This window comes from Leopardus geoffroyi, chromosome A2, assembly GCF_018350155.1.
Source record: "Leopardus geoffroyi isolate Oge1 chromosome A2, O.geoffroyi_Oge1_pat1.0, whole genome shotgun sequence".
NCBI classification, from domain to species: domain Eukaryota; kingdom Metazoa; phylum Chordata; class Mammalia; order Carnivora; family Felidae; genus Leopardus; species Leopardus geoffroyi.
The window spans coordinates 7,837,523-7,865,115 of NC_059331.1; the positions used below are offsets into that span (position 1 = coordinate 7,837,523).

The 27,593-nt window shown below is 54.8% G+C and overlaps 1 protein-coding gene across 7 annotated transcripts; it reads right to left on the bottom strand.

Moving 5' to 3' along the window:
• Window positions 1-850: 850 nt before the first annotated feature.
• On the bottom strand, window positions 851-21,439 carry TYK2 (tyrosine kinase 2). 7 transcript variants are annotated; one of them, XM_045491864.1, is made up of 25 exons: window positions 21,325-21,438; window positions 20,276-20,454; window positions 19,796-20,011; window positions 14,778-14,901; window positions 14,498-14,645; window positions 13,982-14,145; window positions 12,031-12,397; window positions 11,427-11,624; window positions 11,171-11,328; window positions 9,203-9,311; window positions 8,922-9,111; window positions 8,742-8,845; window positions 8,475-8,657; window positions 8,302-8,389; window positions 7,250-7,377; window positions 6,236-6,371; window positions 5,998-6,152; window positions 5,108-5,258; window positions 4,584-4,681; window positions 4,124-4,316; window positions 3,669-3,787; window positions 3,190-3,362; window positions 2,859-2,976; window positions 2,317-2,427; window positions 851-2,231 (listed from the first exon to the last, which is right to left on the bottom strand). In XM_045491864.1, the coding sequence occupies exons 3-25, from the start codon at window positions 19,989-19,991 to the stop codon at window positions 2,097-2,099; spliced, it is 3,546 nt and encodes a 1,181-aa protein (XP_045347820.1). In that variant the 5' UTR covers window positions 19,992-20,011; window positions 20,276-20,454; window positions 21,325-21,438; the 3' UTR covers window positions 851-2,096. The 7 variants fall into 7 exon arrangements, 6 of the variants coding, with proteins under 6 accessions (XP_045347820.1, XP_045347823.1, XP_045347822.1 ...); XM_045491867.1 differs by having other exon boundaries at window positions 21,316-21,386; XM_045491866.1 differs by lacking the exon at window positions 21,325-21,438 and adding an exon at window positions 21,082-21,167.
• Between the last annotated feature and the right edge of the window lie 6,154 nt (window positions 21,440-27,593).

The following is a 27,593-nucleotide window of genomic DNA, read 5'->3' on the forward strand; positions in this document are numbered from 1 at the left end:
CTCCCTTTCTCTGCCCCTCCCCTGTTCATGCTCTGTCTCTCTCTGTCCCAAAAATAAATAAACGTTGAAAAAAAAATTTTTTTTTAAATAAATAAATAAAATTAAAAAAAAGAAGAAGTGAATCGATAGGGGCGCCTGGGTGGCTCAGTAGTTAAGCATCTGATTTCAGCCCAGGTCATGATCTCACGGTTCGTGAGTTTGAGTCCCGCATCGGGCTCTGTGCTGACAGCTCAGAGCCTGGAGCCTGCTTTGGATTCTGTGTCTCCCTCTCTCTCAAAAATAAATAAACATTAAAAAAATTTTTTTAAAAAGAAAGAAACATTAAAAAAAATGTTTTTTAAGTAGGCTCCACACCTATCGTGGGGCTTGAACTCACAACCCCGAGATTGAGAGTCACATATTCTATCTATCAAGACAGCCGGGCACTCGACGTTACTATTTTTCCAAAAGATGACAAAGCATAGTATGTGTACAGATTTCCTTGTATCTGGACGAAGTGTCTCTGGAAGCAGAAACAGGAAATCAGATGACATTAGTTGCCTTCAGAGAGACGACAGCAGTGGCTAACAGACATTTCACTGTTGATTTCAATATTACCTGCTTCCCCCCCCCCCCCCCCGCCGCCCCGGCCTTACAACTATAATGCAAATTTAGTATGCAAGCTGTTATCAAAAGCAGATCTCAATACACGAGTATGGAGTATGGAATTATCTGGAAAAGGGGAGATGCAACGCACAAGGTCTTGAGAAGTCAAATGAGAAAGAAAAATATTACACGGCCTTTCACAATGTGGTTACACATTTCCCGTCTCAAGGACATGTTGAGTAGAAACGCTTTGGCCAACACCAGATTAACAACAATATCAAATGTTTATTAAGTACTTGTTTGCAGGTATCTTTGCTAAGAGTCTGACATGAAGGACCTCATTAGCTATTTACATTAGTCCGCTGCAGTGGTGAGCATGACTGCCCCCAGGTCATAGTTGAGGAATAAGGCCCAGAGAGGGAAAGCCATTCACCTGAAGTCACACAGGGGAGGAAAGGGTAGGTCTGGCACTCGTCTACGTGGCATGTCTCCCCTCTCCCCCCACCCCCCTGCAATTCATCTATTTAGCAAGTAGTTATTGAGAGCCCTCTGTGTTCCAGGTACTGGCCTGCTGCTCGCTGGTGATTCCGAGGTGAACAAAGCTTAAAGAGTTCAGCCAGATTTTTTTCTGCAGAAACTTTGCTCCGGCTGCAATCCCCAGGGGCGCAAACACCTGCTGCAGAAGGGCCCAAGGACCACAGCCTCCAGCAGAGAAAATAGAAGTTTATTACCAGCTAGCGGAAATGGTGGGTCCTAAGGGTGGGAGCTGGCGGGGGAGGCGGGGAGGTAAAAAAATCGGATTCAAAGGCCTGAGTAGGTCCTTGCTGGTCCTGGGTCCCTCAGGGGTCTGCCCCAGGCTCATAACCACGGAAGGTGCTATAGTCTGAAGGTGTGCATCCCCTCAAAAAAAAATTTTTTTAAAGTAGGCTTCACGCCTGGTGCAGAGCCCAACGCAGGGCTTGAATTCACAACCCCGAGATCAACACCTGAGCTGAGATCAAGAGTCGGATGCTTAAGCAGCTGAGCCACCCAAGCGCCCATCAGAATCCTTACATTGAAATCCTAATGCTCAGTGTGATGGTACTAGGAGGTGGGCCTTTGGCAGCTGCTAGATCATGAGGGTGGAACCTTCAGAAGCATCTTTACAAAAGAGACTCCAGAGAGCTCCCTAGCCCTCTCCCACCCTGTGAGGACACAGCCAGCAGGTGTGGGCTACGAACCAAGAGGGCCTTCACCAGAATGTGACCATGCTGGTGTCTTGATCTTGGATGTCTCAGCCTCCAGAGCTGTCAGAAATACATTTGTTGGTGAGCGCCCCCACCAGAGGTGTTGGTAAAGCAACCCGAGTGGACTAAGACATAAGGAAAGTCCGTTCACAGAGGTGGGGTCTCCAGACAGAATAAGGCACAGGGAATGGTGAGGCCGACCTCCCCCCCTTGGGATCCTCTCGGGGCGGGGAGCCCCTCTCCTGGGTGTCTGCTCCAATACCCTGAGAGCTGGTGGTAGAGGCTTCAGCACACATTGAACACTGAGGCGGCCTGGCCTTGGTATTTCTCCTGGACTGTCTTGAGAATGGGGATGAGGTTCTGGAAAGTGGGGCGGAATGAGGCCTCTGCCTCCCAGCAGTTCTTCATGAGGAGGTAGATCTGGGGAGGAAAGTACTGGAAATGTGGCGGCTGCTCTTTCTGCAGCCGGCTGATGGGGAGGTGAATGGGGGGAGAGAGGGCTCACCTCGCAAGGGCATTTCTCTGGCCGCGGCAGCCTCTCCCCTCGTTCCAGCAGCTCAGTGAGCCTCAGCACCGTCATCTGCCCTTGGGTGAGGCCTATGAGCTCGATGAATTTCTACCCCCAAACAAGACAAGGTCTATTCAGGAGGTGTGTCTACCTAGACAGAGGCTTCTAGCCCCGCCTCTGCTGCTTCTTGGGGCAGAACTTTACACTTATGACTTCATCTCCCTGGGCCTTGGTTTACCCACCTGTAAAAGGGGGCAGTAACATCTACCACTGGGGTTACTGTAGAAGTTAGGTAACTAACATTCATAGAGTAAGTCTGAAACAGGTGTTTGCTATTAAGTCTCTCTACAAACTGTTTTTATCTATCCAGAATCTTTTTTTTTTTTTTTAAGACTTTTAAGTAATCTCTAAATCCAACGTGTGGCTTGAACCCCATGGGATTAGGGATTAAACCCTTCCTGAAGTGGAGGGGCTGGGAATCCAATGCATGCCTTTCTAACTCCTCTGGAATGGGGTGGGGCTGAGGGCCAGTCTCTCACCGAAGGGGGGCTCTGGCTGGAGTCACAGTAGGTCAGCAGCTCATACATGGTGACCCCGAAGGACCAGACGTCGGATGCATAGTAGAACTTACACTCCTTCAGGCACTCTGGAGCATACCTGGGGGGATGGGGCACTCAGGCCTTGGGCCAGACCAGGTTAGAGTCTTACCTGGGGCTTGGGAGCTCTCTGGTCCCAGTTAGGGCCCCACCGGGGTGGGGGCAATGTCACTGGGATCAGACCCTGTCATCTGAGACCCCAGCATCTATCTCCTTCCCCCTGTCGGCCCCAGGTGACCCTGACACCCCACTTCAGCTGGTCCTGTCTGGTCACCAGAATACGGGGCTGTCCCCATCTTCGCGCACGCGGTAGTACTCATGGCCTTCAGGCACAGCCTTGGCTAGGCCAAAGTCCCCGATTTTGACCAGCCTGTCGTTGTCCAGCAGCACGTTGCGGGCAGCCAGGTCTCGGTGGACGTAGTGCTGTGCATGAAGGTAGGCCATGCCCTGGGGGAAGGGGGAGCCGGGATCAGTGGGGCGGGGTAGAGCCTGAGGAGTCTTGACCAGGATCAGGAGGGGAGGGGGCGATCAGGTCAGGATGGCGGGGAGCAGGTGCAGGAGCAGGCAGGATGGCAAGCGGAGCCCAGCAAAAGGGAGGAGAGGTGATGGCAGGGGTGGGACAATCGGGAGGGACTGGGCTGCGGGGCGTGCCCAAGTGGGCACAGAGATTCCAGGCGAATGGAAACTGGGGACTGGTGAGCCGACTGTATGGGACCCTCAGGCCAGGCCAAAGAGGAGGGGCCACTGGCACACCTCACAGATCTGCTGGGCGAAGAGTAGCAATTGGGCCAGTCCGACGTTGTGCCGGGGAAGGTAGTCCCGGAGGCTGCCCAGAGGCACGTACTCCATAACGAGCTGCACCGACTTCTCTCCTGATGCAGAAGGCGGGGCCGAGTGGGGATGGAGCCCGGGGCTGGGGGCCGCCCATCCCGAGCCCCGCAGCCCCCCCTCCCCCCCGCCCTACCCCAGGCGAGGCCCTGACTCGGCCACTCTAGGCCCGGTCCTCAGGTGGGACAGCTCACCCTAAACCTCATCCCCACGTCCCCGGGTGACGGAACCGAAGGTCCCTCCCATCCGTCCTGGCCCCAGCTGCGGGCCAAGGTGGGAAGCAGGCAGCCCCGGCGCAACCACCCCACCCGAGGGCGTGCTCCAGTCAGAAGCTGTAATTGGCCAGGCCCTGTTGGCCCCGCCCGCCGAGCCCCGCCCACCTTGGTCCTCACAGCATCCCTTGTATTTGACGATGTGCTTGTGGTAGAGCGTGCGCAGGATGTCGATCTCCCGCCGCCAGCCAGTGCGGAGCTGGGGGCCCCCGCCCGCCTTGAGGGCCTTCACAGCCACCATCTCGCCGGTGCCGTCGTTAGTCGGGTCGTAGCAATACAGACTGACCTTGCCGAAATGACCCTGGCCCCAGAGCACGCAGGAGGGTCGGCCCTACCCCGGCTTCCCAGGACCCACTCCAGCCGGGTCTGTTTGGAAAATCCTGGGCCCCACCTACTCCGTGTTAGGGGGTCTCCTTGGGGCCTAGGCCTCCTTTTCAAATCCTCAGGGCCTCCTTTGAGGCTGAGGGTCTCATAGGCCAGGCCCTACCCATACTAACGTCTGACCCAAACTCTTTTTACTCCACCAGGCGGGCTTTTGACAGTCTGGGCCCTGCCCCAGCCCCCTCACCTCGCCCAGATCCCGGATCTTTTTCAAATAGCGCTTGTGGAAAACGGTGGGGTCTGATGCAGGCGAGTCCGGGTTCACAGCCAAGACGTCAGCAAGATCTGGAAGAGTCACAGTGGGTGTCACTGGACCCCTAACTCTTCCAGCTACTTGGAGGCACAGAAAGCAGGTGTCTGCTCCCCCAGCATCTGATCTCAAATATAAGGAAACTTTTTTGCAACAGCTGCAAAATTCCACTTCTTGTCCAAAATACAGAACTGGCTGCATCAACACTGACGCCTGGAAGTTCTTAGATTGGGTAAAGGGTATTACATCAAGAGAGAAAGCAAAAGCAAGAGAGTTGCTGCAAGGGCCTAATTTGTCCAAAGAGGTTGTGGCTCTCCCTACATAAGACTTTAAGGGGAGCACAGGCATCCGTACAGCCTTAAGTGAATTCGAAACGGGCACGCATGCCGAGTCCCTGTGCAGAAACCTCAGGTGCACCATGCAGGCATAAGCAGGGGTCCCAGCAAGGGGGTGGGGCTCACTCTGGGGCTGCAGCTGAGTGAGGTCACGCAGGATGGTGCGGAAGGAGGGCCGCTGAGCTGGTTCATAGGTCAGGCACTGGCTGGTGAGTGTGGCCAGCTCCGGGCATGAGGGCTGAGGAAGCTGGTGCTGCTTCTGGTAGAAGCACTCTTTCTGCCGGGAAGGGGACCCACAGGAGTCAGTGCCCACCCCTCACCCCCACTCCTGGTCCCCTTCTCCAAAAGAACAGTCAAGCTCTCAGAGCAAGCTAGGTCCTTGTTCTTGTCACTCCCATTTTACAGATGCGGCAGCTGAGGCTTGGAGAATGGAAGCAGACTTGATCACCACTGCAGGGCCAGGACTTGATCCCGAGTCCAGCTGAGCGTGCTGTGCTCGAACACCTCACACTTGGCCCTTCCTGCCCTGGCTTCCACCCACCTCTGCACCTAGCCCCTCCTCTGTCTGCCTCCAGGAAGCTCCTGCAGCAATCTGAACGCACCAGACCCTCGGGGCCTTTGTACATGCTGGGACCTCTGCCTAGGCTACGCTTCCTAGCCTGGTCACTGCAGTATTTCTGCACTTAGATTAAACCTCCTCTGGGAAGCCTTGCCTGACCCCTCAACTGGTTCCGGGGAGTCCGCTGGTACTCCCTCACCCCCACAGCCTGTGCTGCTCTCATCACGGCCCCGGCTGCTCTGCTTAAAACCGAAACACGTCATTTATTTGCTGTATGTCACGACTTTATGACGTAGGGACTGGTTAACCCCAAGTGACGAATAACCTGATGGAGCCCCGGAGATACGAGGCCACACAGCCAGAGGGGAGGCAGCTCTGGACCCCGAACATGCCCTCTGGACATCTTGGAAGTGCCAATCCCCTTTATAGGAAGGACCCAGACAAGCCCTGGACATACCTCGGAAGGGCCGCGGCCCTGCAGAGGGGCCTCCCCGTCGAAGCAGATCTCCAGGAGGGTGACACCAAAGCCCCATTTGTCAGCTGCAGTGGTTAGGGTGCTGGCCCCACCTGACAGGCACTCGGGGGCTGTCCAGGGGATCCTCTCTACCCGCTCTGGAGCCAGGGTCAGAAGTCACCAAGGGTGAAAAGAGTGGGGGGAAGCCCGTCCCTGAACCCAGCCCTGCCCGGGTCCTCACCCTCCCTGGAAAGGGCGCCCAGGCCCACACCGGGATCGCTCAGCTTGATGAAGGGGCTGCTGCCCTCCGCCAGTCCCAGCCGTGCCAGCAGGATGTTCCGGCCACACACATTACCATGAACCAGGCTCTTGTCTTCCTGTGGTGGGGTGGAAAGGGGGCATGGCCAAGGGGGGGGCGCTGTAGATGCCGCCCCCAGTCCCATCCACGTGGTCTCCACAGGGACGGCCCACGTGAAAGAAATAACCGAGGTCAAATACACCACAAAACCCATAAAACGATCACGGTCATCGTGGGGATCCAAATACGTGGTCATTGGGACCGGGTTGCACTAGGCACCTAGTAGGTCCCTCCAGTTTTCCCAGAGCTGGGGCCAAACTTCCGGTCAGGTCCAACTGCTCTCCTCCAACCAAGCCCGGGGAGCTCTTTCCCCAGGGCCTCGAGGCTGGCTATTCCTTCTTCCCAGAATGCACTGACCCAGATACCCTCGGGATACCCACCGCCAGGTCACCTTAGTGAGGCCTTCCCCCACCCATCTATTTAAACCTTTGCTTCTTCCCCAGACCCTGCTTTTCCCCCCGTAGTTCTTATGACTTCCTAAGACACTACGCGACGTAGTTAATTATTATTTGTTTGTTCCTCCCAACTAAGTGCCCAGCTCCCTAACGACCGAGACTTTTGTTTTGTTCTCCACTGTGTCCTCAGGGACGAGGACAGAGCCTGGCACACAGAGGTGCTCTGGAAACTGGGGTGACTAGGCCAGGAGGAGCTGGGATGAATGGCAAGAGTGACAGAGGCCGCTGAGGCCAAGCCCCACGGGACCTCAGACACTATAGAGAGAGGTGAGGTGTTCTCTTGGGGGAGATGGGAGCCACAGGGGTGTGTGAGCAGGACAGGTTCATGGAAAGATCCCCCAGGGCCAGTGTGTGGATTAAATAACGTGTTGAGGCCTCCACACCCAATGCTGAGGCCACCCTGGCGCTCCCATCGACCCAGGCCCCACCCACACGCACGTACCAGGTAGCTGAGAGCGCTGGCCAGCTGCTGGGCCACTGCCACCTTCCAGGCCACAGGCACGTGGCCCCTCTCCCGCCGCAGCCACACATCCAGGGGTCCGTGCTCCACGTACTCTGTCACCATGATGTCTGCAAAGGCCCAGCAGGGGCTGCCCACCTGCCTCCACCCTCCAGGGCACAGGTGGTAGGACACGGGGGCTGGGACTGTGGGTGGGGAAGGTGTCGGGACAGAGGCCCAGGGGGCAACTTGGGAGTGACGCTGGGGTGAGGGGAAATGCGGGATGGAGGGTAGGCAATGTGGGTGCAGGGTGAGGCAGAGGTGAACGCTGGCATCTGAGTCCAGGGTGGGGCCGGGGAAAGCTGACATGTAAAGTGACAACGTGAGGATGTCACTGGGGAACTGGGGGTGGGTACAGGCGAGTGGAGGTGTGGAGGTTAAGACAGGGGCGTCATAAGGGCTGACAGGATCCCACCAGATTGGGGCACTCACGGGGTGTAGACCCGCGTTGGAGGGAAAGCCAGAGAAATGGACAGGTGGGGTTGAGAATGTGGGGGCTACTGGCTGGGGTCACCCTGGACGTGGAGTTTTGAGGTACACACAGGGTAGGGGTAGAGGCAGGGGCGGAGGCAAGAGATCTGGGAGGACTGGGGAGCCCGACGGTGCCGGTGTCTGCGTGGGGTCACGATGCCAGTGGGGTCAGAGAGTCGAGAGATGCCGGGGACTAGGGGTGTCAGGTGGTAGATGGGCTAGGGATCCAGCCAGGAGTCAGGGTGTAGGTCAAGGGTTAGGGTACAGCCAGGTACTGGAGTAGAGGGAAAAGTCAAGGTATAGTCAGGGATGAGGATGCAAAGTGAGTGTTGGGATACAGTCAGGGGTGGGGTACAGGTTGAAGGTCGAGTAGCCACAGTCTGAGGCGTGTAGTCAGAGATCATGGTATAAGTCAAGGTGGAGCGTGGAGTCAGGGGTGAAGACACAGGTCAAGGGTCAGGGTACAACCCAGGGAGTGGGTATAAGGGGACTGCAAAGCGGGGGGCGGTGGGGGACCCACTCACTCTCAGAGCCGTGCACGCAGACGCCGTGCACAAAGGCCAGGTGCACGTGGGAGACCTGGCTCATGAGGCTGGCTGTCTCGTAGAAGGCCTGTGGACGTGGGGCAGGTCAGGTGGCCACAGACCCTGACCGTCCCCCCCATCCTGCCACCTGGCCCCTGGCGGTGCTCACTCACCAGGGCGATGTCGTGGTGACTGGGATCCAGCACCTTGAGTACCACTCGTAGCTCCTGCCCACGGTCCCCACTGGGCGTGGAGGGGTCCCCACCATCTGTCGTGCCCTCCTTGGGGCCTCTTTCCCCCACCCGTAAGATGCCCTCATACACATTGGTCCTCGTGCCTTGGCCTAAGTGAGACAGCTGGAGGGACAAAGCACAGAACGTCTCCATGACAACAGCTCGAGGCCGCCCTCCCCAGTGCCCCGGAGCCCCGACTGCACGGACCTGGGTAATGTCATCCTGGCAGACGCGGTGGAAGCTGAGCTGGCTGAGGTTGAGTGGCCCAGGGCTGGCCCGAGACCCACGCATGATGATGAGGTTGGAGAGCTCTGGGGGTTGAAGTGACATCACTGTGGGCTGGCACGGGGAGAGACGCCCCCCCCACCATGGCTCCCCGTACCATACCTCCGGGCCGTGGCAGGCAGCAGCGGCGCAGGGAGAAACAGTCGTCCCCGGCCCGCAGCGAGCAGCCCTGCAGGGCGGTGCGCAGCTCCCGCACGCTCGGGAAGGAGCGGTCCCAGCCCTCCAGCTCGAAGCTCCCGGCCCGCAGCTCAATGGGGAATTTACGGAGGTGCAGCTGCTGCCCGCCAGGTGCCTGGGGTGGGTGGCAGGGGTGGGGGCGGTGAGCAGGGGTCCAGGCAGGGAGCGCGCCCAGCCCCGGCCCGGGACCCCCGCCCCAGGCCCACCTGGTCACGCTGGGCCACCGTGAGGATGAGACGGTTGAGGTGGCTGGTGCTCCAGTGGATGAGGTAGAGGCCATCTTCGGGCCGCAGCTTGGCCAGCACGAACGGCTCCCTGTAGAAAACAAAGGGGGCGTGTCGGGGAACCCCGGGGTACGGCTGGACCCGCGCCTGGCCACAAGGACACACGAAACCTCCCTGACGAACGAGCCTGACAAATGTCAGACTCGGGCACTTACGTGCAGACGCTGAGTCTGAACACAGACGCGTACCAATTAAACATGGTCTTGCACACGAACACTCCCGGGGTGACAGAGGTACCACGAGAGGCATACACTCGTGTGTGACAACGGCTGGACAGTGTCACCAACATGGTGACACACACACAGTCAACTGCATTCAGACACTCGATGGGCACAAACCCTGCCAGCCACCTTGACACGCAGCACGTAGTCTGTCGCACGTTCACAGGACAAGAGTCACAGACGCAGCCGCTTACCCGTTATGACGTGGTGGCACAGGGGCATCGATATCCCAGACCCAGAGGTGACAACGTCGTGAGCACAGATAGGCAGTACGTGGGCTGCAGCCACAGGGGCCCAGACACCTACGCATGCGGGGGCTCACATGCTACTACGGACTGAATGTCCGTGTGTCCTGGAATTCCTGTGCTGAAACCTAACCCCCAAGGTGACGCTGTGAGGAAGTGGGGCCTCTGGGAGGTGATCAGGTCACGAGGGTGGAAAGCCCATGAATAAGATCAGTGCCCTTATAGAAGGACCTCAGAGAGCTCGCCTGCCCCTTCCACGTGAGGACCCAGCCAGAGGGCTGTCTATGACCCAGGAGGCGGGGCTCTCAACTGAACACCGGACCTGCCTGCACCTTGAACTTAGACTTCCGGCTTCCGGAACTATGAGAACCAAACGTCCGTTGCCTCTACACCACTCAGCCAGTGCTACTGTCCTAGCCGCCCAAACAGACCAGGACACACGCCGATGCGGCCCCCAGACCCCAGGACGGGTGGCCGTGCACATCGGCTGGGACATGGCACAGCCACGGCCCTCAGGAGGTGGGATGGCCGCTTCACCCTCCTCTGGGGTAGAGACCAGGCTCCGAGCCGTCGGACCTCTTAGACACCTCGATGGCCCGTCCCGGGGCCACAGATGGCGCAGGACCACCCAGGCACGGGTATGAGGCACAGACGAACCGCGAGTCACAAACCCTGACCCAGGAGCATGCAGGATGGCCACACGCGTGTCTGAGGACCACTTAAGTACTGACACTTGACGTCCCTGGCCCCGTATGTCCGAACAGAATTGCACAGACAGTGACCAGGACACACACACACACACACCTGTGGGGATGTAAACACGCATGTATGTGAAGGGCCACTAGCGTCTGTCCAACCTACAGCTCCACAAAGATCACCCGTCCCGTCACGTAAAAACAGGCAATGACGATTTTATATGCAATCATAAAACACAGCCGCACACCCAAAGAGCCGTTAAACGTGTGTGGTGACAGTCCCAGACCCAGGTACTGTCATGACACGTGCCCACGCCGCGGCAGGCACCCTCTCTCCCCCTGTAACCCGAGGCGTGCACACGTGCACCCACACAGGCGAACACGTGTGCACCCACGGGCATGCACACGTGTGTACACACATGGACGCCATAGGCACAGATGCATGTGCACGTGTGTGTGCTTACACACGGCCACACTCACAGCTGCGCTCACACGTGTAGGCATGTACTAAGACAGGAAGGCTTGCTCGCACGTGTATATTCTCACATGGAGGTGAGCACACACCACACACACACACACACACACACACACGCACAAAGACACTAATGTGAACGCACGCGAAGACCTCGATACAAACACCTTGTTCAAGCCTCACCGTCCCCGGAGCTTGCGGCCCGGCTGGCAGCCCCACGTCGCCCCACGTCACCCAGCCGCCCTCCCAGCACTCACAGCAAGGGCCCGTGGATGCCATCCCGGATGCTCATCACCAGCCGCGGAGGGGCCACCTCCCGGCACAGGTAATGGCTCGAGTCGGCTGTCAGGCGGAAATAGCCGTCCACCAGCGACACCAAGGACAGGGCCACAGCCCGGGAAGGCAGGGTGAGCTCCTGCGGGCCGGGGTGGGGGTGGGGGGACGTCAGGCAGCCATCGCAGACCAGAGGCGCCCCCCACGCCCCCCGTCAGGCCCGCAGCCCCAGGGCCCCACCAGGCACTTGTCCTGACAGTGGATGCTGACATGGCGCTCTTTCAGCACCACGTGGGTGATGTCCTGGAAGTCACAGAAGTAGGCCCATGGCGCTTCCTGAGGTCTGTCCGCTGGCTGGCTGCCCACCTCCTGGGCCTTGCTTTTCTTCCCCGATGGGCCAGCACGGGGGTTCCTGCTGCAACCATCGCCACTGGGACCCTGGAAACCCGGCAGGGCCGTGCCAGCTTAGTCCCCCGCACAGCTTTCCCGGGGACAGGCTCCTCAGGCGTCCCCCTAAGTCCCCGTGTCACAGATGGGACGGAGACCCTCCCCCAAGAGACACACACGCCAGAAGACAGAACCTCGGGGAGGAAGAGAGGGGGAGCCGAGCCCTCTCACCCCCAGGTACCAGACGAGGGTCCCTCAGAGATGCAGACCTCAGAAAGTAGATCCCTAGGGGGGAGACAGAGGCTGCTCCCCAAAAATCCACCCCAGGGGACAGACAGACACACCCCAGCGCCATGTGGGGAAAGGGCTCACGGCAGCCACCCTCGCAGGCCAAGGCTGAGCAGGAAGCCCAGCCCCAGCCATCGGGGCCCCCGGATGGAAGAGGCACTCTGCTCACCTCTGCCTGGACTGGCCGCCACCGGATGCCACCAGTGCCTGTCACCAGCACCTCATGAGTAGGGGGTCCGGGGGCCAATTCAGGCCCAGGCTCCGGGGGGGACTGGCCCCCGTCCTGGACGTAGCAGGGGTCCCCCACGGCCTGGGCCTGCTCCTCCAGCCGGCACACGAGCACGCGCTCCGTGCCGAAGCGGGGTGCCAGCTGCTCCAGCGTGGCCAGGTACTTGACCATGATGACCGGCTGGGAGACGTGGCCCGGCTGGAAGGCCCGCACAAACCTGCGGAAGAGTCTCCGTAGGCGCAGCCGTGTTAACGCGTTGTGCCGCCGGAGCTGCAGCCGGAAGGAGCGCGGGATGCAGTCCTTGAAGCTGGGGGGGGGCAACCGGGAAGGGCTGGTCAGGAGCCCGGTTGCAGGCGTAGCCGCGTCACGCTGGGTGAGCGGCCTAACCTCTCTGAACCTCAGCTGCCTCGTCTAGAAAACAGGCCGGCCGTCGTGCAGGTGGAAAAAGAGCAACGCAATAAAGGGCCAGCACAGGGAGGCCAGCCGGTGTCAGAATTCTGGAGCAGACAATGGGGCTAAAATCCCAGCTCTTGGACAACCTCCTAAAGCGTTCGGTCTTCTCATATATAGGGTGGGATCAAACAGGGCCCACTTCCAGGCCTGAGGCCTGAGGGCTGCTGACTGGCACATAGTAAGACCTATGTGAACATCAGGTGTTACTACTGGAGAAGTCACGATTAGTTTTTATCACCGATATGATGATTATCGACAAAAGGCACAGCTCTGGGAGGCCCCTCTGCTCCTCACAAACCCTTATCCTCTCCCCTCTTCTCCCACCGCCTGTCTGGCATCTGACCTCCAGTACAGCTCACTCAACTAACAGATTTCTGAGCCTCAGTCTCCATGTCCCAAGCCCTCTCTCCCACCCCTAGATCAGAGCGATCCAAAAGCTTGAGGTTTTAGCTGCCTCTTGCCCCCACTTCCAAGCTTCCCAGGGCTCCTTGGAGCCCTTGGGAGAAAGGTCCCCTGACTACAGCCTGGTGGACTCAGGCCCCCATATTCCAAGTTCGGATCTCCAAGAAGAAGGCTGCTGCTGCCTACTGCCTCTGGGCCTTTGCGTAGGCTTTTCCCTCTGCTTAGAATGCTTGGCCAACACAGTCCACATCTGGATAAAGCTGACTCAAACTTCAGGTCTTAGCAGAAATGTCACTTCTCCCAGGAAGCATTCTCTGATGTCGAGGCTAGAGGGGGTACTCCCTCCGGGCTTCCAAACACCTTGGACTTTGTTGTCCCAGCCTGGGTCTTCCAGAGTGATAACATGACAGAAATGGAAAGACATGTGCTTTGAGAACTGTTGGTCTTGTAGGATCCATTTCTCTCACTGCCTCCTCCAGGCAGTGTACCCGGATTACCCAGGCCCTCACAACAATGGAGGTGCAGACAGCTCACTCCCAGCTCCCCATGCTCCTATGTCCTTCCTTCCCTTGAACTCGAAGGAATTCTCCGAGTTTACTCTGCTCCACCTACACATCCTCCAACATATCTGCCAGGCCTCGGGGTCTTCGCACTGGCTGTTCTCTCTGTTCAGGACGCCCTCCTCTCAGATACGCACACGCTCCCTCCTTCACTTCCTTCAAACCTTGGAATCTGAATGCTACCTTCTCCTTCTTCCTCCCTTCCTGCTTAATCTTGTCCCCTCTGCGTGTAGCATCACCTGAAACCCTGGACCTTTCGCTTTTGCAGTTCTGTGTACTGCCTGGCTCCTTGACCAGACGTGAGCTCCGAGAGGACAGTGATTTTTGTCTGACTCGTTCACTGTTGTGGCCTCGGCACCCGGCACCAGCGCCAGCATACGGCAGGCGCTGAACAAGCGTTTGCCGAATGAAGACGTTGCAGGATGCAAGGTCTACTGTGACTCCCAGATACCTGTCCCCGCCCCATTCCCGGACACCTGATCTTCTTGGCCACCTTCTCCAGGGGGATACCGTGGCAAAGGGCAAGGTGGCAGAGGTGCAGAAAGGCCATGCCCAGGCTCTCGTTCTTAAAATGGTGGATCTCCTCCTCGCTCGACAGCTCCCACAGTGGTGCCACATCATTCACAAACTCGTGCTTGCCCTGGGTGGGTGGGGGGAGCGGGCAGAAAGGGAGGCATGAAAACCTGTTCCCTCTCTGGCTTCTGTCCACTTTCGGGATGGGAGGGAACCCCCATTTTCTGGAAAGGCCAAATACGCAGCATACATGCCTCCTCTGCCCCACCCTCGGCCTGTGGCAGACATCACTAATTGATCACAGCACTCTCTCCCACGCAATCCTGTCTCAGAACCCTTTGGTTCAGACAGCCAAAGGATCCCAGATGGCAAGGGCTGAAGCCTATTCGCTTTAGTGAACTGGGGAGGGAAGCAGGGCTCCTCAGCTACCCCTGAGTCCCTCACAAACAGCCCCACGTCCCCAGCAGCCCTGCACACACCTGCTCAAAGAGGTACTCAAAGGAGGCTGGGTCCAGGAGTTGCATCCCCTGCTCTGCCTGCTCCGAGGAAGACTTGGCCCTGGTGGGCCCACAGCGGTACACAGCCGGCTCCTGAGGATTCATGCTGTGCCAGTTCCGGAAATAAAACCTGCAAGAGGGGAGGGAGGGGGAACAGCTGGGGCCTTAGCGTGGACTCAGATCAGCTCCAGGAAGGTGGGGAGTGGGGGAACGAGGGGGGCAGAACAAAAGGGGGCGAGACTTCCGAGGGGCCTTCACCCACCTCATGCGGAAGTACAATGTCAGGTTCATGTCTCTGGAGACCTCCAAGATGTGGTTTGGGGGCAGCCACACCTGGGCCTGGGCATCAAAGAGGGCGAAGAGATTGAGGCAGGATGGAGTGATGCCTGGAACAGGGAAGAAACAAGATCAGGAGTCCGCAGCTGCTGCCATCTGCCTTGTGGACCCCCTCATAGGCCCGGCCCTCCCCTCCCCTCCCTCCCCTCCCTCCCCTCTGCTCCTCCTGCACATCGAGCGCAATGCAACACGTTGACCATGCTGCGGCTTCACAGACTAGATTTCCTATCCTGGTTTCTGGACAACGGGATGTTGGCGGAAGGGAGACGCAGATTCCCAGGCCAGGAAATAAACTGTCTCGCATCTTCCCTGTCTCAGGGGCGGTGGAGACCCCTTGTGCCGAAGCTACAAGATAGAAGTGAATCATTCAACCTGCATTAGATTTTAGGTAAACCTTCGCTGCCCTTGACCCAGGAAAATTTGGGAGGCTGCCATTCCTAGAGCGAGAACCTATCCTAGACCGACCCACCCAACTCTACCAACTGCTGGCACTCTGCCTGGTCTCGCTCTGAACTCCAGCCCCGGGGGAAGAGCCACCTGCCTCCTGGCTGTCTCCCCCTGGATGCCAGAGCCCTCTTAGATGTGCCTTGTTTCAAAGGGACCTTGTCTCAGGTCCCCAGACCCGCCTCTTGTCTGCCCAGTTCTTTAAACTAGGACTTCGTCTTTGTCCTCAACTCCCCCCCCACCCCAGCACCCCACATCAGACGGGTCACAAGGCCTGTTCTGTCCGCATCCTCCAATCTCCCTGGGTTCCTTCCGATCCAAAGCCCAGCCCTAGTCCAGCCTCCAGACTTGCTGTTGTTTCCCACACCGGCCACCCAAGGCATCCTTTTACACACGTCACTTAATATTTTCATCTAAGATAATCCATCCAGAATCATTTACAATCACCAAAGTACAGAGACAAGATAAAGACCTAAAACTTGACTGCTACAATGGAAGCCTCTGCCTACATTCTCTTCCTTTCCCCTCCTGTAAAGAGGTAACCATACTCCTGAAATAGAGTTTATCATTTCCATGTCCTCTATGATCTAGTCTCAAGTGTTATAAGCTCTAAATCTAATATTACACTATAGGTGTCCTTCTATAATTTGTTTTTTTTTTTTAATTTTTAACGTTTATTTATTTTTTGAGAGAGAGCAAGCGAGCGAGTGAGCAGCCAGGGAAGGGCTGAGAAAGGGAGAGAGAATCCTAAGAAGGCTCCGTGCTGTCAGTGCAGGGCTTGAACCCACAAACTGTGAGATCCTGACCTGAGACGAAACCAAGAGTTGGAGGCTTAACCATCTAAACCAACCAGGCGCCCCTACAATTTTCTTTTCCTTTTTAAAATTTTTATTTATTTAAAAAATTGGTTTAACCTTTATTCATTTTTTTTTTAATTTTTTTTTTTTCAACGTTTATTTATTTTTGGGACAGAGAGAGACAGAGCATGAACGGGGGAGGGGCAGAGAGAGAGGGAGACACAGAATCGGAAACAGGCTCCAGGCTCTGAGCCATCAGTACAGAGCCTGACGCGGGGCTCGAACTCACGGACCGCGAGATCGTGACCGGGCTGAAGCCGGACGCTTAACCGACTGCGCCACCCAGGCGCCCCTAACCTTTATTCATTTTTTGAGAGAGAGAGAGAGAGAGAGAGAGACAGAGACAGAGCATGAGCAGAGGATGGGTAGAGAGAGACAGAGACACAGAATCAGAGACACAGAATTCAAAGCAGGCTCTAGGTTCTGAGCTGACAGCTTCCGTGGGGGTTAAACCCACAAACCGTGAGATCATGACCTGAGCCAAAGTCGGACGCTTAGCCAACTGAGCTACCCAGGCATCCTGCCCTTTTAACGTTTATTTATTTTTGAAGGAGGGAGAGACAGAGCATGAGCGGGGAGGGGCAGAGAGAGAGGGAGACACAGAATCCGAAGTAGGCTCCAGGCTCTGAGCTGTCAGCCCAGAGCTCAACACGGGGCTCCAACTCACGAACCGCGAGATCATGACCTGAGCCAAATTTGGACACGTAACCAACTGAGCCACCCAGGCTCCCCTCTTATTTTTTTTGTTTAATGTTTATTTATTTCTGAGAGAGAGGGGAGAGAGAGGATCCAAAGTGGGATCTGCGCTGACAGCCGCAAACCCAACGCGGGGCTTGAACTCAGAAGGGCGAGATCATGACCTGAGCCAAAGTCAGATGATTAATCGACTAAACCCCAGGTGCCCCTGCTTTTTCAAGTTACAATAGGTTTTAAAACCTCACACATGAAGGGTGCCCGGCTGGCTCAGTTGGTAGAGCGTGTGACTCTTGATCTCGGGGTCATGAGTTTGTAGCCCGGTGTTAGGTGTAGAGATTAAAAAATAAATAAAAATGAAAATAAAAAATGGGGCATCTGGGTGGCTCAGTCGGTTGAGCATCCGACTTCAGCTCAGGTCATGATCTCACAGTCCATGAGTTCGAGCCCCACATCGGGCTCTGGGCTGACAGCTCAGAGCCTAGAGCCTGCTTCAGATTCTGTGTCTCCTTCTCTTTCTGTCCCTCCTCCATTCACATTTTTTCTCCCTCTCCCTCTCTCTCAAACATAAATAAACATCAAAAATTTCTTAAATAAATAAATAAATAAATAACTTCCCACATGACATGTGTAACTTTGGTGAAATTCCTTTTTCCTGACTATAGAACATTTCAGGATTCAACCTGACTGCAATTTATGCATTCTCCTACAGAGGGACTCTGAGACAGCCTCCTATCCTTCACTAAAATACATGAAGCAGCTCCAAACATTCTGGAACGCGTCTCCTAAAACATATGAGCGGAGCGACCGTAAAGTACCCACCTAGGAGTGGAACTGTGTGGGATGATGCAAATCGCTCTTCAAGGTCGCTGTGTCCAAGGGTACTGCCTCCCATAGAAGGAGAATGCCTCCCTGAGAGACAGCTTCCTAAAGAACCAATCTGTTTTGCTCTCTGCCTTGAACTTTCCACGGCTCCCCATTGCCCCATGAGAAAGCCCAACCCCCTCAGCACAGGATAACCATGACCTGGACCCTGACAAATAAGGTTCCGCTTTCAATTCCTACTTCCTTTACCAAATTCTTAGAACTCACAATGGAGTCCCTCTTAAGGTCTTTTGCTTCCTCCAAAGATCAGGCTGTCTGGGCCCTTTACAAATCCTGTTCCTTCTGCCAGGCATGCGTCACATCACCCGGCACTCCTATCTGAGCTCTTGAAGAATCGGCCACCAATGGGAAAGCGCAAGCAACGTGTGATAGATATCCACCATTAGGCCCCCATCAGACTGTGGGTAAGGAGGTTTGAGAGAATTTCCTGGAGGACGGGGCCAATAAGCAAAGTCCCGCTGGACAGACCTTCTCCTTCTCTGGAAGAAGAAATTACACTTTTGGGGGCACCTGGGTGACTCAGTTGGTTAAGCGTCTCTCTTTTTAATTTTTTAAAAAATGTTTTTATTTTATTTTTGAGGGAGAGACAGAGCGCGAGTGGGGGAGGCGCAGAGAGAGAGAGGGAGACACAGAATCCAAAGCAGGCTCCAGGCTCCAAGCTGTCAGCACAGAGCCTGATGCGGGGCTCGAACCCACGGACTATGAGATCATGGCCTGAGCTGAAGTGGAACACTTAACCGACAGAGCCACCCAGGCGCCTTTAAGCGACTGACTCTTGACTAGGTTCAGGTCATGTTCTCAGGGTTGTGGGATCAAGCCCCACTTTGGGCTCCATGCTGAGCATGGAGCCTGCTTGGGATTCTCTCTCTTTCTCTCTCTCCCCCTCTGCCCTCTTCACTGCTCATGCACGTTCTCTCTCTCTCTCTCTCTCAAAATAAATAAATAAATAAAACTTTCCAAAAAAATTACATTTGGTACTTCTACTGTAGGCTCTCAGCCATCCCATAGTTCCTTGCGGCTCTCGGGAGAAAAGTGTAAACTATGAACTCCTCCCTCTGGCATTTAAGGCACCGTAAGATCTAGCCCTGGCTGACCTCTCCCCCATATCCCCCAGCTGGAGGTCACCGCCACCCTGGTCTCCCCACACCCACCCTCCCCCACCAGTCTATTCCCCACAGAGCAGCCAGAGAGCACCTAGGATACCTGAGTCCAGTCACGTCCCTCCTTTGTTCACGGTCCTCCATAGCTCCCACCTCACTTGGAGTAAAGTCCCAAGTCCTCCCTGAGGCCCACAAAGCCCTGCCCGACCTGCCCCCATCACCTCCCTGCCCTCGTTTAGTCCTGCCTCCCCTCCACTCACTCTGCTACAGGCATGTTGGCCTCCTTGCGGTCTCTGGCAAATTCCCACCTCAGGGCTTTTGCACATGCGGTTCCCTCTGTCGTATACCATCTCCCCCTAGACATCCCTGTGGCTCCCTCCCTATCTCCTGATTTTTTTTTTAATTTTTTTTTTAAACGTTTTATTTATTTTTGAGACAGGGCATGAACAGGGGAGGGTCAGAGAGAAGGAGACACAGAATCCGAAACAGGCTCCAGGCTCTGAGCTGTCAGCACAGAGCCCGACGCGGGGCTCGAACTCACGGACCGTGAGATCATGACCTGAGCCGAAGTCGGCCGCTCAACCGACTGAGCCACCCAGGCACCCCTGATTTTTTTTTTTTTTTAAGTAATCTCTACACCCAACCTGGGGCTTGAATTCACAACCCTGAGGTCAAGAGTCACATGCTCTACCAACTGAGCCAGCCAAGTGGCCTTTCCTGAATTTTTTATTTTTCTCCATCAGCCATCTCTGCTGTTTTCCTATTCATTGTGTTCCTTGCTGGTTTTCCTATTGGAATATCAGCTCCACAAAGGCAGTGATTTGGGGCTGGCACACTACAGTTCCTCACTCGATGTCTGCTGAATATTCGAATGGGCAGAAGGATGGATGGCTGGATGGGCCCAGCTGCTGCTCTCAGCACCCCCACCCCCCACCCCCACCACATGGCCGATGCCCCAGACTCACCGACTTTGTGTGCGATGTGGATGCAGACCTCCTCTGCGGTCAGTGTGGCCTCGCTGAAGGTGACCCAGGGGTCCCCGCCATCAGGGCCAGCCCAGTGCAGAAGGACCTTTAGGCCTCCCCTGGAGACCATGGACTGAGCCTCATCCCCATCAGGCCTGCTGTCCCTGGTGGTGGCACCCCAACGGCACAGAGGCATGCTCTTGACAGCTGGCTTGGCTGGGAAGAGACAGGCCATCAGCCCCAGACCTTGACCTGACGTCCCCTCAACCTTCCACTCATCCAGGCTGAGGCCTGAGGGCAAGATTCTGGAACCCCCTCTCTGTATGACCTCAGACACCCAATTCACCTCCCTGAGCCTGTTTCTACATCTGTTTGATGGAGTTAGAGAACATGCCCACACCCATTACATCTGTCATGAACAATAATGAACCCCTTTATTGGACAGGTTTGCACCAATATAAAAACCTGTTTTGAACCCACCTTCCCAAAATCAACAGGCAGGCAGGTGTGGTGAAACAGACCAGGGGGGCAAATCTTGGATCTCTCCGTGTCAAATCAGACAAGTCACTTGGCCACACTGGGCCTCAGTTTCCCCATTGGAAAATGGAGATGCTGGGAGCATTGCCATGAAAAGATGGTTGTAACATCACAGCTCAGCCCTTAACGCAGGCATGAAAAAATAACAAATATGACAAAAACAAGAATAAAATCATTATTATTGCTTCCATCGTCCTTCTCTTACAGGCCAAGATTCCTGCCTCCCACATCTACCCCGGTGAGTAACCCCAGGTACTGCCGACTCCCCTGAGCCTAGGACAGGTTGTGTTTCATTTTCTCCCTTCAATCCAGCTGTGGGGCTTTTTCTAGAGCCAGGCCCGGGCCTCAGGCCTCCAAGTCCTCCAGTTTTAAGATAAACACTGATCCGGAGAAGAGAATGTCGTCATAGCACAATGTCAGATTCCTCAGCGATCAGCCCCTCTCTGAGCCTGTTTCCTCGTCTGGAAAATGGGCATATAACAGCCTCTCCTCCCTCAAAGCGTTTTTGGGAGGATTCAATGAGATGAGGCAGGGAGGGCGCTCAGCACAGGGCCTGGCAGGCTGTAAGTACTTAATAAATATTCGCTATTATTATGTGTTAACATTTGAGAAAATATGGTGGGGACGTCCATTTCCTCCTTCCTCATCCCCACCGGGTCCAGAGCCAGCTTTGCAAATGGGGTTGGAGGTCTCCACCCAGGAGGTCCGCATCGCCCACCGCCCCCCCCCCCCCAAACAAACACCCAAACCTCGAAACTTCGCTGGCAGGGGCAGGAACCACGAGGTGCACCCACCAGGCATTGACCAGTCACAAGGCAGCGGGTGTTGCTATCCTCACCACCCCCCCCCCACCGCCCCCGCCCACCGGCCAAGCGCAGCCACTCCCCCCTCCCCTCCCCGCAACCCCCTCTCCCCTTCCGCCCGCTCCCCGCCTCCAGCCGCGCCTCCCGCCGGCCGCTGCCCTCTAGACCTCCCGGCGGCACCTGGCTCACCCTTTCCAGGACTCTGGCTAGGACCCGGGACCCCGCCCCACAGCCAAGGGCAGCAGCCGCCAAATTGCCGCCGAGACACCGCCTCCTATTGGCCACCTGAAATGGGCATAGTCATTGGCCGCCGCTGTGACCTGTCGCAGGTAACCATTGGTCCTTTCGTTGCAATGGCGGAGTTCCTATTGGTCCTCAGCTTCACTTTCCCCCCCCCCCAACCGCGATTGGCTGGGGCGGCTCCTGGATGCGCTTCAGCGTCAGCGACTGGCTGTTGGGGAAAGTGGGCGGAGATGCGGAAGGGGTGGCTCGCTGGGGTGGCTGCAGAGTGTGGCCTGCCAGTGACGCCTAAGCAATTGCCCGCGCGGACGGTGGGCCAAAGTTAGGCTTTGGGACTTGGTGTAAACCCCATGTCCTTATCTTGGCGATCAAGGCTGCAGCCCCGCGAACCGCCATTCAGTCTTTCTTCGTCCTGTTATGTGACTCCATTCCATTCTGCCTCTCTTCCCTTGTCCCTGCCTGGCCAGCTCCACCTAGCTGGATGAAGACCTCCTCCACCCCGCCCCACCCCACCCCACCCCACCCTCACCCCCACCCCACCCCACCCCCACCGCAAGGAGGCATTTTTGACCTACCTGCTCAAATCCTTTTCCTGATCACCTACACCTCTGAATCTGTCAAAGTAGCAGCTTGGATGTGCCACCAAGTTTTTTGGTTTTTGTTTTTTTTTTTTTTTGAGTGAGAGAGAGAGGGAGCACGTGCGCGAGAGGGGGAGGGAAAGAGAGAGAGAGAGAGAATCTTTTATTTATTTATTTATATTTATTTATTTATTTATTTATTTATTTATTTATTTATTTATTTATTTTGAGAGAGAGAGAGAGAGCAGGGGCGGGTCAGAGGTGGAGGCCGGGAGAAAATCCCAAGCAGGCTCTTAACTGCCTGCGTGCGGAGCCGGACTGGGGCTAGAACCTATGATCTGTGAGATCATGACCTGAGCCAAAGTCAAGAGTCCTACGCTTAACCTACTGAGACCCCTGGCACACCAAGGGAGAGAGAGAGACTCTTAAGCAGGCCCCACATTCAGCGCGGGGCTCCATCCCACGACCCTGGGATTATAACCTGAGCCAAAAGCAAGAGACAGTGGCTCAACCTACTGAGCCACCCAGGTGCCCCTCCACCTTATCTGAGTTCTAATGGACACACAGCAAGTCGCTGTCCTTTACTCAAAAGGCTGTGCACCGAGTGTTTTCATGCATTATCTCATTTGGTCCTGGCAGCAGTCCACTGGGGGCTCATATTATCCCCATTTCTCAGAGCAAGAAACTGAGGCACAGACAGGTGACAAAGACCCTCTCCTTGACCAAACTAATCAGAGCACTCTTTTCAACTAGTCCTTGACCTTGGCCTGAGCCTATCTTCAGCCTGTTCCGTCCAGTCTGAGCAAAGAATCCTTTAAGTCATCCGCCACTTTTGATGTCTGATCAAGTTCCTCCCAGTTGGTGTCCACAGAAAACTGGAGAATTATTTGGTGTGGAAAACCCACATACTGGGTATCAGAAGTATTGTAAGCAGAGAAAGCTTTCCTTTAGCATGCATTAAAGAAAACTTTCATGGGCTTCGCCTGTGGGTCCAGTTTTAAAGAACAACAGTAATAAGTCAACTACCCAGCCCAAGAAATAAACACTCACTCCTCCCCAGAAGCTCCTTGTTCTAAATCAGCAAACCCATCTTTCTGTCCCTTTGTCTGCTGTACTTTTCTTTGCAGTCTTTTTTCCCCCAAGTTTTTATTTATTTTTGAGAGAGAGAGAGAGAGTGCATGCACGCGCATGTGCAAGCAGGGAGGAGGAGAGAGAGAGGAAGAGAGAAAATCCCAAGCTGGCTCCACACTGTCTGCCCAGAGCCCTACTTGGGGCTTGAACCCATGATCCTTGAGATCCTGACTTGAGCTGAGATCAAGAGTCTGATTCTTAACCGACTGAGCTACCCGGGCGCCCCTTTTTGCAGTCTTTTTTTTTTTTTTTTTTTTTTAATGGGGCACTAATTTATTTATTTATTTTTAAATGTTTATTTATTTATTTTGAGAGAGAGTGTGTGAGAGCTGGGAAGGGACAGAGAGAGAGAGAGAGAGAGAGAAGATCCCAAGCAGGCTCCACACTGTCAGTGTTCGAAGCCTGATGTGGAGCTTGAACTCACAAACTGCGAGATCATGACCTGTGCTGATGATTTGGACGCTTAACTGACTGACTCACCCAGGCGCCCCTCTTTGCAATCTTTATGACAGTCTGACATTTCACTGGAAGTTTCTTTGAGCACTGATCTTCACGCCTGTCTTCCACTGTAGAAGGTCAGCTCCACAGCGGAGGGGTCTGTGTGGTCTCCACTGCACCCTCAGCACCTGGAATTATGCCTGACACCTGGTAGGTGCCTAAGAAACTGGCGGGGTGAATGGCCTAGGGAGCCATTGGGCCTGACCTGCTGTCCTGCTTGCTGTGGAAGGGCAGGGCTGACCGTGGCCTTCTGGCCTCAGCTTCCTCTCTGCCACGGGGAGTGCAGCGACAGGAAGCCAAAGGTGCCAAATGCTTTAACAGCCAGCTGAGTGAGGCGGGGACAGCCTCTACTGGGCCCAGAGCTGGCCCACAGAGCACAGAGTGAGCCCGGGACTGGGTGTCCAGCATCCCCGGAGGGATGGGAAATGGCAAGTGACTATTATGACTAATGATCATAATGATGGTAATAACCCCGGCAATAAGAATAAATCATAATAATAGCTCACGTTGGCCTAGACTGGATGCCAGGCCCAGGGCTGAGTGCTTAGAGTTTAGGGAGCCCTCTCAGTTTCTTTTATTTATATTTATTTATTTATTTCTAATGTTTTTAATGTTTCCTTATTTTTGAGAGAGAGTGCGCGTGGTGGGGGGGGAGACAGAGAGAGAGACACACAATCCGAAGCAGGCTCCAGGCCCTGAGCTGTCAGCCCAGGGCCCAACGTGGGGCTCGAACCCAGGAACCACGAGATCACGACCTGAGCCAAAGTCGGACGCCCAACCCACTGAACCACCCAGGTGCCCCTATATTTATTTAGTTATTTATTTTTAAGATTTTATTTTTAGGGGCGCCTGGGTGGCTCGGTGGGTTAAGTGTCAGACCATTGACTTTGGCTCAGGTCATGATCTCATGGTTCTTGGGATCAAGCCCCGCATTGGGCTCTGCACTGAGAGCGTGGAGCCTGCTGGAGAGTCTCTCTCCCCTACTCTTTATTAAACAAATAAACATTAAAAAAAAAAAAAAAGAGGCACGGAAGCGGCAGGGAAGGCTCAGATACTGCTCCCAGGGCCCAAGGCCTCCTTCTCAAACTCCTCCATCGCAGACAGATACACTAACCACCAGGGTTTACCCAGGACCGAGGGAGATTCCCAGGCTGGGGACTTCTGCGGTTAAAACCGCGACAGTCCTGAACGACCTGAGGTGTCCGGTCCAATTGGTCACCGGTGTCCAGCGGATTTTCAGGAGGAAGTTAGCATTGGGGGATTCCCCTGAGTCTGCAGGGAGGGGCCTCCCAGAGCTCCCAGCAGACCAGGGAAGAGCCAAGAGTTGATGAACTAAATTAGAATCTTTGTGTTCTTTTCAATGGGAGGATCTGTGGACCCGTCAGCCCCTTCCCCCAAACAGCCATTAGGTTGGTCAGTTTTCTGGGAACCCTTCCAAGGAATTGTCACACCCTGTCAGCCACACGTGTGAATACAGGAGTCTAGTCAAGTCCCACCAGCGGCCTGAAACTAGACATTCTCTGCTTGTCTTGGGAGGAAACGGAGGAGTTAACGCACATGAAGGCCGGAACCAGAAGGTCTGGGTTCAAATCCTAGCTCAGTCACTGTGTGATCCCGGGCAGACACTCAGACACTGTGTGATCCTGGGCTGACGGGTCCACAGATCCTCCCAATGAAAAGAACACAAAGAGATTCTAATTTAGTTCATCAACTCTTGGCTCTTCCCTGGTCTGCTGGGAGCTCCGGGAGGCCCCTCCCTGCAGACTCAGGGGAATCCCCCTGAAATATTTCAGGCACTCGAAAGGGGGTAGAAATTAAAAACATCAGCTAGGCAAAAGATGGAAACAACCCAGGTGTCCATCAACAGATGAAGGGATACGCAAAATGTAACGTAGCCGTACGATGGAATATTATTGTCATAACGAGGAATGAAGCTTTGACACGTGCTTCGTCCTACAACGTCAACGAGTCTTGAAAACATTACGTGAAGTGCGGGAAGCCAGACGCAAAAGACAAATGATCCCAATTTATACCAGATCTCTAGAGGAGTCAGAGTCATAGAGAAAGAAAGAAGATGGTAGGAGCCAAGGGCAGGTGGAGGGGGAAGGGGAACACGTGTTTGATGGGGACAGGGTTTCAGTCTGGGAAGAAAAAGGAATTCTGGACACGGGCGGTGGTGATGGTTGCACCGCAGCGTGAATGTACTTAATGCCCCTGAACCACGAGCTTAAAAGTGGTTAAAATGGGAAATTTTACATATGTTTATTTTATCATAATTAATAAAGAAACAAAACGCTCACTCAGGAAAAAAGAAACAGCATAAATATAGTGGAGAATCTCGGCTTTTCACTTGGTGGGTAGGCAGGTAAGGGGCATGGGGGCTGGAGTAACTTGTTCTAGGCTCTGTCCCCAGGCCCCAGGATATTTGTTGCCTTAGAGCAGCTTTTCTAGAGGGCTTCCTTCTGTGGCCACAAGAGAACAAAGGGCTTCATCCAGCTTCCATGTCCCTGGCTTCTGGTGGGTTCTACCAATGGGGGAGCCTGACCGGAGACCAGAAGTAGGAGTCCAGGGAGGGATATCTGTTCCCTTGCTCCCTCCCTGCCTGGTCACGGTTTGGGCAGTGGCTGTGCTGTGTCTCTGTGACCACATATTCTGCAAAGAGCACTTTCTTCATGGCTCCAGATCTCGGTGAGTTCTGCTAATTCTGTTTCCTGCACATACCCTTGAGCCTAGGATGTGGTGCCTCCCTGTGGTGGGCAGAATAAAAGACTTCCAAAGGTGTCCGTGTAGCATCTGAACTAATCCTTGGAATCTGTGAACATGTCAGGCTTCGTTAGGGAGAAGCATAACAAGGGAGCGTTACTAGTCTGCAGGCGGAAATTGAGGGTGCTAATCAGTTGGCCTTAAGGTAAGGAGATTATCCTGTTGGGTTCAAGGTCATCACAAGGATCCTTAAAAGTGGAAGGGGGAGGCAGAAAAAGAAATCAGAAGGGCGCCTGGGTGGCTCAACCAGTTAAGTGGCTGACTCTTGGTTTCGGCTCAGGTCATGATCTCACAGTTCATGAGTTCAAGCCCCGCATTGGGCTCCACGCTGACAGTGTGGAGCCTGCTTGGGAATTCTCTCTCTCTCTCTGCCCCCGCCCCCCCCCCACTTTCAAAATAAATAAGTTTAAAAAAAGAAAAAGAAGTCGGAGTGATGTGATGTGAGAGTCTGACTTATTTTCACCATCTTTGAAGATGGCGTCGGGCCCCAAGCCAAGGACTGTGGGCAGCCTCTAGAAACTGGACAGGGCAAGGAAATGGATCCTACCCCGAGTTTTCAGAAGGATCGTAGCTCTGCCAATGTCTTAGTTTTAACCCAGTGACACTCGTGTCAGACTTCTGGGCTGCAGAACTCTTAAGATAATAAATTTGTGTTGAAGGCGCTAAGTTTGTGGTTGTTACAGCAGCTGTAGAAAATACATTTGAGGAATCTGTGTGGCTCAGTTGGTTGAGCATCTGACTCCAGCTCAGGTCGTGCTCTCACAGTTTGTGAGTTCAAGTCTCATGTTGGGCTCTGTGCTGACAGCTCAGAGCCTGGAACCTGCTTCAGATTCCGTGCCTCCCTCTCGCTGTCTGCCCCTGTCCTGCTGGCACTCTGTCTCTCCTAAGTAAACGTTTTTTTTTTTTTTTTTTTTTTTAATTAGAAAAAACAAAACAAAACATTGGATATACATTTGTTGCTTCTCCAATCCCCCTGCCCCGCTCACATCCCTGACATCAACCCCTTGACTGCAATTGTTGTTAAACCCTTTTGAGTTGAATTCTGTCCCCCCCCCCCCCCAGCTAAGACCCAGCGATCCTGCTTCCAGGAATTTTTCCTACAGGTAGGATGCCCGTACTCATGGGAAGTGGTGCCCAAGGGTATTTCTTGCTTGCAAAGATAGAGACTGGGAAAACCCCAGATGTTAATCAAAAAGGGTCAGTGAAACCAACACTGAGATAGGCGTATACTGGAGCTTTCTACACAGG